Source organism: Thunnus maccoyii, chromosome 6 (assembly GCF_910596095.1).
Source record: "Thunnus maccoyii chromosome 6, fThuMac1.1, whole genome shotgun sequence".
In the NCBI taxonomy this organism is placed as follows: Eukaryota; Metazoa; Chordata; class Actinopteri; order Scombriformes; family Scombridae; genus Thunnus; species Thunnus maccoyii.
The window spans coordinates 6234501-6245578 of record NC_056538.1 but is presented as its reverse complement, the minus strand read 5'-3'; the positions used below and the strand labels follow the sequence as shown (position 1 = coordinate 6245578).

The window sequence follows — 11078 nt, the reverse complement described above, 5'->3', positions numbered from 1 at the left end:
AAGCAACTTAATACTGCAGTTTTAACTAGTTCTGAGCGTACAGTTTCCTATCGTTTAACCGTGATGTTATTCCTGTGTTTTGCAGGACTTGAAGTATCCACAAAAAACCGTAATAACTCACCACCAGCAGGGGCGGTAAAGAAAAAGCGCAGCAGCTTTTCCACGGTGAAGAAGACGTGCTCTGCTTCGTTTGCTAACCGACAGTTCATAGAGCCGCAACCATGGAGGAGGCAAAAAACAAAGAGAATAAGCAGTCCGAAAAGACCGATGAGAAGGAAAAAGACAAGGAAAAGGGCCAGCAGCCCTCGGGGAAAGACAAGGACAAGAAAGAGGAGCAAGAATTGGTAAATTGGCGTGTTTTATATGTGCTAGGTTCAGTAACGTTGTTATTTCACCTGAGTCACTGCCGCTGAGCAGGCCGAAGAACCTGCCATTCAAGATAAGACGACCAATCAACTTTCATTTACACTGTGGTTATTTCTCATATGAAATATACCCAGTCTGTCTTATTAATGTTTTGTGGTCGTTTTAAAGCTCCGCGTATACACTCATTCAATTAGCTAGCTTTAGCCTAGCCTAACTCAACCGGTAAGCTACCGTTAGCTTTGCTGCCAAACTGCTAGCATTCAGCTAGCCAAGGATAAGTTAGCTACTGTGTGACACAGCAGCTAACTTAAAGTTAGTTAAACAAATGCTACACAACAGAAGTGACTCTACATGAGCTTAATTTACAGCAGGCTGCTTAGCTTGTAACGCTAGTCGGCCTTATGAATAGATTGAACTAACTGTCACTTTTGAGACTTGGATAATCAGTGAATATCCATGTAAACCTCAGTTCAACCATGAATATTTGTTGCCTTGTTCATACGCGATTTCATATTTCAACATTTAGATCTGATTAACATGTCATTGATACAATGTTGTTGCACTCAAATACATTCAGTGTGTTTATGGAGTGTATTAAACTGATACCAAACGTTGACATTAATAAAAATGAAATGCTTTGAGGAGAGATATTCACATTTCTGAGTCATAGATTAGTGTGGCTCTAAATATCCCAGACAGTCACTGTTATTTTGGACAGTTTCATGAAAGATATAATAGGATTTTACATGGTTACCCTCCAAGTTAGCTGATTGATAAGAAAACACATCACAGTTAAAATTTAATAGCATGTCAGTGGTGGCTGGTGTTAATTTTCTATTCTAATTGTGTAGATAAGATAATACATGATACAAACAGTGCTGATGATGTATAACTACAGAGTGGCCAGTGGCTGCTAATATCATGTCTCATCATTTGTTCATGTGCGTTATTGGGGTTATAACACATATTCATAACAACAGCACAGTGTATTACACTGGTGAGCAGCACCAGCAGTATTCTGGTAGTTCTCTGTGTAAGGTGGTGGGTACATATTTCAAGAAGGCTGGTTTAGAAAATATCATCATCACCGCATTATCATATAAACAACTATTGTCATCCCACTTACTTACTATGGCGGTAGTGACGAATGAATCCTTATTTATTTTAAGTGTTATGATTTTTGTAAAGAACAGATAATTAAATTTGTTTCTCTCACTTATTTTCAGTCAGAGGAAGACAAGCAGTTACAAGAGGATTTGGAGATGATGGTGGAAAGACTGAGTGTGAGTATTCAAAGAACATTTTGACATGTTACTACAAGTGCATGTTTTCAGGTGTATAAGCCAACACAAGATAAACAACTCTTTAATTCCACGTTTTCCTTCACATTGGCAGGAGAAGAACACAGAGCTGTATCGTGCTGCATTGGAAGAGCTGCGCAGACTAATCCGCTCCTCAACCACCTCCATGACCTCAGTACCCAAGCCCCTCAAATTCCTGCGCCCACATTACGGCAAGCTCAAAGAGATCTATGATGGCATGGCCCCCGGAGAGAACAAAGTAAGCCTTTACTGTCCTGTGAGAAAATTGTGAAATTCATGTACGTGCATGTTTTTCAGACTTCAGTAGAATCACAATGTGAAAAAATGGTGCAGGTGTGACATGACGACAGAAATTTCATGTTTTATAACATATTTCATATTTCACAAGGGAATGCACAGCAATATTTATGATGTATGGCAGTTCTGTCTCCACAGTAGTATCTAAAGAATATATATCTTAAACGTCAATGCAGATATATGGAAATGAAGCAACAGATAGTTGGTATTTTTTCCAGTATTACATATCTTTGCAATTTCCTTAGACAAGAAATTACATGTTTTCTTCTCAGAATAAAAATGAGGTATATGGTATTTGTGTATGCTCACATAGTGTTTAATGAAACTCTAGTATTAGAATAAGATGAAAACAGTGGTTCAGTTGTAAATATGTAATTGTGGATATTGCATCATAATGTCATAAGTACTTGGTTATTTGCCTAATGCGTCACTATAAATGTTAAACCTGTTGTACTTTTCAATCACTGACATTAACATAAACACAGGAAATGACTCGACTATCAGAATCAAGTTCAAACTGCAGACGGTCTTTGTATTTGCAGCGTTTCTGTGCTGATGTGGTGTCAGTGCTGGCCATGACCATGAGCGGTGAGAGGGAGTGTCTCAAGTACCGTCTGCTGGGCTCCCAGGAAGAGCTGGCCTCCTGGGGACATGAATATGTCAGGTAGGACATGTCAACACGACTTGGCCTTAGCAACCAATACATGTAAAGCTCTCGTGGTTATTAGAGAAGCTTCAACATAAAAGGAGGAAATGCAGAGATTCTTTTGGTTTTTATTTTATATCTGATTTGGTTCAGTGTCAGAAATAAATGGTGTTCCAATTCTTCCAGCCATAATCATAAAAATAATAAGAACAGTTACAATGAGCAATGAAAACTAACAGGACAGAAGCTGAGGTGGTACTTGGGCTATTAATAGAGCCGCTGATCAAATATGTCACAGCAAATTTATTGTATTGACTGATACCATTTTTTCCAGTGACCATCAGAATGCAATGAAGCTGTAAGACATATTGTGTTCAGAGTATGGTATAAAGGTCAGACTCAGAAAAATGAAATTATTGAAGAACATGACTGATGTTAAGGAAACGCATTTATACAAAAACTGGGCAGATGAGGATGAGAATTTTTTTCTTTGATTGAAAATAGGAAACTTTAATGTCATTTGATACTTGCTGGTTTATCTGCTGTTTGCTTCATTTCCTAGTGATAAATACCTTTCTGTCCACCATCTTTCAGGCACCTGGCAGGTGAGGTGGCGAAGGAGTGGCAGGAGGTGGAGGAGAATGACAAGACACAGCAGGAGACTCTGCTGAAACTGGTGAAGGAGATCGTGCCCTACAACATGGCGCACAATGCCGAGCACGAGGCATGCGACCTGCTGATGGAGATTGAGAGGCTGGACATGCTGGAGGACTACATTGATGAAAACGCCTACGGCAAGGTCTGCCTCTACCTCACCAGGTATGTTCAGGTTTTACATTCTCTTTTTTTAATACAGTCCAAATAGGACTTGTTGACTTACTTGTCACTGAAATGTGCACATTTCATCTCTTTAATTTTCTGCATCACTCTTCCAGCTGTGTGAGTTATGTTCCTGAACCAGAAAACTCGGCGCTGCTGCGATGTGCCTTGAACATCTTCAGGAAGTTCAACCGTTACCCAGAGGCTCTCAGACTGGCCCTGATGCTCAACGATGTAGAGCTTGTAGAAAACATCTTCACATCCTGCAAAGACATGTAAGGACTATAAAAATACTCTTCACGGAAGATATAAGACGATTGTGATCATAATAAATGATGTATAACTTTTTTAAAAAGCCAGAAGAAATAATTAAAACTGAAATTAGACATGTCTTCCCTCCACTGTACTTTTTTTAATTGACCCTGTGCTCTGATATATTTTGGTCTATCATTTTTGTAATCACACGTTTTGAAACACAAGTCCCACTGTGTCATAGTTGACGGTGAACATTAAATGCAAACTCCCTGCATCTTTGTGCCTTGCAGAGTTATCCAGAAGCAGATGGCCTTCATGCTGGGCCGCCATGGCATGTTCTTGGAGCTTAATGAGGACGTAGAGGACTACGAGGACCTGACAGAGATCATGTCCAACGTACAGCTCAACAGCAACTTCTTGGCCCTGGCCAGAGAGGTAGGAGAGAGGGCATCCCAGAATGAACTTGTAGTCGCAAAGCAAGTTAGAATTTCCACAGCCATTGTAAGGCAAATGTAAATTTGCTGGATTTGAAAGTTGCAGCATATACACACACTGAAGATGTATATTTATAGCTGGTATATCACCATCACTATATTGACAAATTAACCACATCCCATCTTTTCCTCCATACTGTGCAGTGCTGCATTGAGTCCATAAAAACCTATTATTGGCAATTACAAATCTGAGGTAATTGCAACTGGCTGTAAATAGACAAATGGGCAAATCAAACAAAGTTTTACATAGAAACAGTCATGGATGTTATAAAAATGGCACTATATATGATGAAATGGCCGAGGAAATGTGCCAGAACCCTGAACCTTCAGACTCCTAAAAAGGAAAAAGAAAAGTAGCCAGAACATAAGAGGTGTTGGATGTGTGCAGAAAGCTTTCAGCCAATTGTTAGAGTAAATGGAAAACAGCATCGTGTTTTGATATGATTTATCATTGTCAAAACAGAAAATGGGTTTTGGGCGGATTTTAAGGGAAGGTGCTGAATGGTGTGCAGAGGATAAGAGGTAGAATAATGTACGGCTGTGGGGAAAAAAAAGTACCAATAGAGGAGACAGAAAGTGCATGACGGCTAGTGATGAATGAAAGTCCGATTTCATCACTGGAAACTGTGGGAAGGAAAGGATTTTATTTATTTTTTTAACAATGCGGAGGAGTGACACAGAAAGAATAATGTTGTTTGATGGAAGATTATAACGTCAGTTGAATACCAATATCAAATGGCTTCTTGTTTCTCACAGTGACTCAACACATTACCTTTTATTCATAACACACTCATCCTGTCCTCCCCAGCTGGACATCATGGAACCCAAAGTCCCAGATGACATCTACAAAACACATCTGGAAAACAACAGTGAGTCCATATTTGGAGGATGTGTGTGTGCAGCTGGGTCGGTTGTTAGTCTGGTGATGGATATATTTCAATCAGTCTAGATAAGGTCATCACCTATTGTAACATAAAGATTACCGCTGCTGTGGCAAGTGAATTTAAAAATGTTTTTTTGTGTGTGACAGGGTTCGGAGGCAGCGGCTCCCAGGTGGACTCTGCTCGTATGAACTTGGCCTCTTCTTTTGTGAATGGCTTTGTCAACGCAGCCTTCGGACAGGACAAGCTGCTCACAGACGATGGCAACAAATGGTTGTACAAGAACAAGGACCACGGTGAAGATTTCTTTCAGTTTGTGCTTTTTTTATTTCAATGTGTTTTTAATTCTATTGTTCAGTGACTAAAGATGACATAAATCTCCTCAGGCATGTTGAGCGCTGCAGCCTCTCTGGGTATGATCCTGCTGTGGGACGTGGATGGCGGCCTGACACAGATTGACAAATATCTCTATTCTTCTGAGGACTACATCAAGGTAAACGTTCTGCTTGAACGGATCGGAAGCTTTTCCATAGTTCCTTTCAGATTGTTGCCAATATAACGGTCTTTGTTGACAGGCGAGCTATGAAAAGCGTATCCTGCGATTAACTACCTAAATTTTACCTAAAGATGCATTAACTCCAGCTACAGAATTCATCACATTGACTGGATTACAACGCTGTTAGGATTATTTCCTCAATGAATTGTGAATTTGACTGTCTGAACATGCATAAGCGTATTACTTAGGAGGAAAAGCTATGAAAAATGAAGCACTTCTTTTCTCACACCTGTGTCCTCCGTCTGCGTGCAGTCTGGTGCTCTCCTGGCCTGTGGCATCGTAAACTCAGGTGTGAGGAATGAATGTGACCCTGCCCTTGCCCTGCTCTCCGACTATGTCCTCCACAACAGCAATGTCATGAGGATAGGAGCCATCTTTGGGTGAGCAGAATGTTCATGTGTAGAAAGCTAAATCAAAGAAATTGTTGTATATTTTGTTAAGTATTATAGCACTGTACCTTTGATATTTTTTATGTCCACTTAAGTCTGTGTTGTGTGCTTCTGTAACACTTGAATCTCTCCTCCTAAGATCAGTAAAGTGTTATTTTTACAATACATTATTGCTGTGTGTCTTGATGGTCATCATCTGGTTTTCAGATTGGGTCTGGCCTATGCTGGCTCCAACAGAGAAGATGTGCTGTCTCTGCTTCTCCCCGTCATGGGAGACTCCAAATCCAGCATGGAGGTATGTATGTGTGTTTTATTTCTAAGTGCCTTTCTTAACTTTACAAATGTTAAAAGTTCAGCAACATCAGAGTGTGTGTTTAAATCTCCAGGTGGTTGGAGTGACAGCTCTGGCATGCGGTATGATCGCCGTGGGGTCTTGTAACGGCGATGTGACGTCCACCATCGTACAGACCATCATGGAGAAGAACGAACAGGAGCTGAAGGACACATATGCCCGCTGGCTGCCTCTAGGCTTGGGACTCAACCACCTGGGTAAGTGTGGGCGGCTACAGGTGACAAAATTATAATGATGATTTTTATTCCATTTCTGCCTAAACATTACTTCTGCATCTTTTTTTCTCTTCCCTTTGTGATGTAACTGCTCTAACTTTGTGTTTTTCTCTGTCTGCCTCAGGTAAAGGAGAGGCAATTGAGACAACCCTGGCAGCTCTACAGGTTGTACCCGAACCCTTCCGCAGCTTTGCCAACACACTAGTGGATATCTGTGCATATGCAGGTCAGCATCACAATACTGTCTTTCAGCCATTCCAGTGATTTTGTTGTTTGCACATGTGCAGCTATCTGTCAGTCAATCTGCTGATTTAATCTTTCATTTTCCAGCACTGTTATAACTCATTGTCATGATTTGCCTCACCCACCATCCCAGGTTCCGGCAATGTGCTGAAGGTGCAGCAGCTTCTCCATATCTGCAGTGAGCACTACGAGGCCAAGGAGAAGGAAAAAGAGGAGGACAAAGACAAGAAGGATAAGAAGGACAAAGACAAGAAGGAGACTGCAGATATGGGCTCACACCAGGTATGGGCGGAGTTTGTACCATGATTCTTCATGATTTTCTCTCTGTTTAGTTGTTCTGTTATCAGCTTTATTCTAGATGTTTATCTTTTTATGTGGGGGGGAAAAAAACAGTTTATTTTCATGTTTTCCTCTCAGGGTGTGGCTGTTCTTGGCATTGCCCTCATTGCCATGGGGGAGGAGATTGGTTCTGAAATGGCACTGCGAACATTCGGACATCTGGTCAGTAGCGCTATACGTCGTCAGCTTTCTGTTCTTTTTTTTATCTCTTATCTCATTTCCTTTACTGAATACTTTCTTGTTATCTCAACTCATATTTTTTTTTAAAAATTTTGATGTACATCACACTCTTCCTTCCTCTGATATTGCTCAACGAGACCGTTTTGTCTGATTGTCTGTACTAAAAGGTTGCTCTCATATTTTCACATCTACCATTTTCACATTCTTTTGATCCGCATCACATTATCAGTCCTTTTCATCCTGCTCCTCATCTGTATATACTCTGTTGTGATCTGTTATTTATGACTCTGTGCAACCCCTCTCTTCATTCTGAATGTCTTAATGAATCAGAACATGCTAGCATAAATAATTCCTTTCTGTCATGTGTTGATTAAGTAGACTTCTAATCTTTTCATTTTTAGTGATCCGTCTTTTATATTTTCTCCATGTTCATTTCATCAGCTGCGTTATGGTGAGCCCACCCTGAGGCGAGCGGTGCCCCTAGCTCTGGCTCTCATTTCAGTGTCCAACCCTCGTCTGAACATCTTGGACACCCTCAGCAAGTTTTCCCATGACGCTGACCCCGAGGTGTCCCACAACTCCATCTTTGCCATGGGCATGGTGGGCAGTGGTAAGTCAGGCTCTGGGCATTATGTATATTGAATAATGATAGCTATGTGATAATTGTTGCCAGGCTACCCAACCTCTGTGTAAGTGTCTCAAAATGTTTCACTTCTATGATGCGCAGTAGCCTATTTTTAAACAGACTACATAAATAGTTAATTTGTAATGTAATCTTTGCTCATGGTTCCAGTAGTAGTATAATGACTTGCATATATTGGCTTAAAACATTTTTTGCTGTTAAATTGACAAAACTAAGTGATAGGTTTTGAAAAGGGGAAATATAAAATAATAATAATGAATAAATGAATGTTTTGACATTTGGCCAGTAGTGGCAGTTTTTTTTTTTTCTGTCATGTTTAATTTCTGTGTTTTACTTTCTTCATCACCTTTTATTTCTTCTTTGAATCTACGTCACATTGGTCCTTCCTGCTCAAGGAGAGGCTCCTATCTTGATTAAATACTACATACTGTCAAACTTGGAAAAAGGGAAATATGATATCAAGCATTATAAACAAAGCTTACACTATTCAATAATAAATTAACACCCATTCAAAAACAAACCCTTAAAAACAAAGGGGGTATAAAGATGAGGAAGAGTTGGAGAGCTATGTTCAGATCATGATCATGCACTGATATTGTTTATTAACTGCTTCACATTTTGTAATGTCACAATTGCTGTGTGTTTCTGATTTTTTATTTGACATAAAAGCTGAGTCTGCTGAAGGTTTGAAACTCAACAAATTTTTAAAGCTTTTGTGTGTCAAACCTAAAAATGTTACAATAATAAAAGGTGACCTCACTGATATTTTTCAATTATGCACAATGCTGCCTCCTATGTAAGTGCGACAGATTTAACAGGCTCTCCTTTCTTTTCATTTCCTTAGGCACAAATAACGCCCGCCTGGCTGCCATGCTGCGGCAGCTGGCACAGTATCACGCCAAAGACCCTAACAACCTCTTCATGGTCCGACTGGCTCAGGTAGGTGGCAACACAAAAAACCACTCTGCACCACACACAGATGAACTAATGGGGAAAGTGTGTGTATGAGGTGACTATTGACTCTCTGCTGTTTGTGCCTCCACAGGGTCTGACTCACCTGGGCAAAGGCACACTGACACTCTGTCCCTACCATAGCGACAGGCAGCTGATGAGTCAGGTCGCCGTGGCTGGACTGCTCACAGTGCTCGTTTCCTTCCTCGATGTCAAGAACAGTGAGTTTATTCTCCTCCCGTTGCCCCCGCCTTTGCTATGTGTTTCCAACACACTTACCGTTATTGTCCATTTCTCTCTTTTGTAATCATTCATCAGTGATTTCCTTGTGTTAATCTTCCCCCTGGTGTTCACTGTGTGCATTACAGTAATCCTGGGGAAATCTCACTACATTCTTTACGGCCTGGTAGCAGCCATGCAGCCACGCATGCTGGTCACCTTCGATGAGGAGCTACGACCACTGCCCGTATCTGTCAGAGTTGGACAGGTAAAGTACAATGAAAAGACTGATGTTTTTGGAAAGTCTGCAGTTCTTCAATGATTGTGTAATACAATTATGTATTACAAAAATACTTCTGGCCTTAAAGAAAACGTTAAAGATCATGAAAATAAACAGTTTTTTCCCAGACTTATAATAAAGAAAATTATGAAAGAATGGCTGAAAGAAAAAATGTCTCTATCTCACTAGTTTGTTTATATGATCTGTCTACAGGCAGTGGATGTCGTGGGCCAGGCAGGCAAGCCCAAGGCCATCACAGGTTTCCAGACCCACACCACGCCGGTGTTGCTGGCTCATGGAGAGAGGGCTGAGCTGGCGACAGAGGAGTACCTCCCCGTCACTCCCATCCTGGAGGGATTCGTTATCCTCCGCAAGAACCCCAACTATGAAACCTAGACTTCCCCCAAAACCCTCCATTCTCACTGGCCTCTCCCTGTGTTTGTAAGGGTAGCCCTCCATGGCTCATTGCAGTCGTTATATTTAGTTGTTTATTGCATGACTGGAAAGAGCCATGCAGGCTTATCCTTCTTCCTCACTGTTGTCTGTGGCCCAGCTCCAGCAGTCATTAAAAATGGATGGTTGGGGTCTGGTTAATTGGACTGCTATGACACAGGGAGGGTAAACTGGGACCTCATCTACTCTACATAGATGGTTTCCTCATTGCTCTAATTTTGATCCACACATGTACTGAACCAGCTGTTTGACTGAGCAGTTCAAAAGCGGGAACTGTTCACCCTCCTCTTTATGTTTCAGTCATCAGTTGATGAATAACTGCTCAGTTCACATCAGTGCTTCATGTTTTTTCCCCCCCTTACATCCTCAGTCATTTTTTGTAATTACAGCTTTTAAGAGTATGTGTTCTTCATCACGTTTTTCTTCTATTTTTTTTTTTTTGGTTTTTGTTACAGTACTGTAAAAGGTTGAATCAAAATAAAAAAACTGAGATCCACATGGTGGAAATGTGAAGGCTCTGTGTTGTTGTGTTGATCATGTGCAAAGCATGTCATGGAACTGGTTTATAATTTACTGAAACTTACAAGCACAGTCATTCAAATTAAGCAGGCTGCAGGTTCCCCAAACAGTGGTATCGGTTGTACAGGTGCCTACCAGCCCCACCTTAGGGAAAAGAAAGCCATGAATATTTACACACGTGTTTGTACATACATATGTTACACACAAATATATACTTGTATATTTGTGAAGGAAATTAATAGCAACTTTGGGGGGTGGGGGTGTTTCTGGATTTTATGTGTGATAAACCTGTTATCTGAAATACTTTAATGACTTCTAAGGTGTCACACTAACATCCAGTGGATTATTAATACTACCATTCTGCTATAAAAGGTGTAGAAATGTATCATCTGTTCTCTGAACATCTATTAACTTGGTACAACACTGGTCAGGCACTTGACCATCACACAAGTGAGCCTGTTAATTTTCTGAAGTCTCCTGTCCAGAACTTAGAAATCTACCAATTAACATATAAAGTTCAAATATTCAGTTTCAAAGACTTAATGAACCTACATTGCTGAGTTCCTAATACTTATTTGTGTTCCTATTTGGGCCTCTGCCTCCCTATCTGGGTCCTGGTTTCATGTTTATCACTGTGTCCTTGGCCTTGTGTGTCACAG

The 11078-nt window shown here is 40.6% G+C and overlaps 1 protein-coding gene across 1 annotated transcript; it reads left to right on the top strand.

The window, feature by feature from the left end:
• Window positions 1-139: 139 nt before the first annotated feature.
• On the top strand, window positions 140-10413 carry psmd2 (proteasome 26S subunit ubiquitin receptor, non-ATPase 2). The gene is made up of 21 exons (XM_042414107.1): window positions 140-344; window positions 1593-1649; window positions 1762-1926; window positions 2528-2649; window positions 3226-3450; window positions 3567-3725; window positions 3996-4140; window positions 5008-5068; window positions 5230-5376; window positions 5467-5573; window positions 5889-6016; window positions 6233-6320; window positions 6412-6574; window positions 6717-6818; window positions 6969-7117; window positions 7253-7336; window positions 7796-7964; window positions 8842-8936; window positions 9043-9169; window positions 9317-9435; window positions 9661-10413. The coding sequence occupies exons 1-21, from the start codon at window positions 222-224 to the stop codon at window positions 9841-9843; spliced, it is 2718 nt and encodes a 905-aa protein (XP_042270041.1). The 5' UTR covers window positions 140-221; the 3' UTR covers window positions 9844-10413.
• The last annotated feature ends 665 nt before the right edge of the window (window positions 10414-11078 follow it).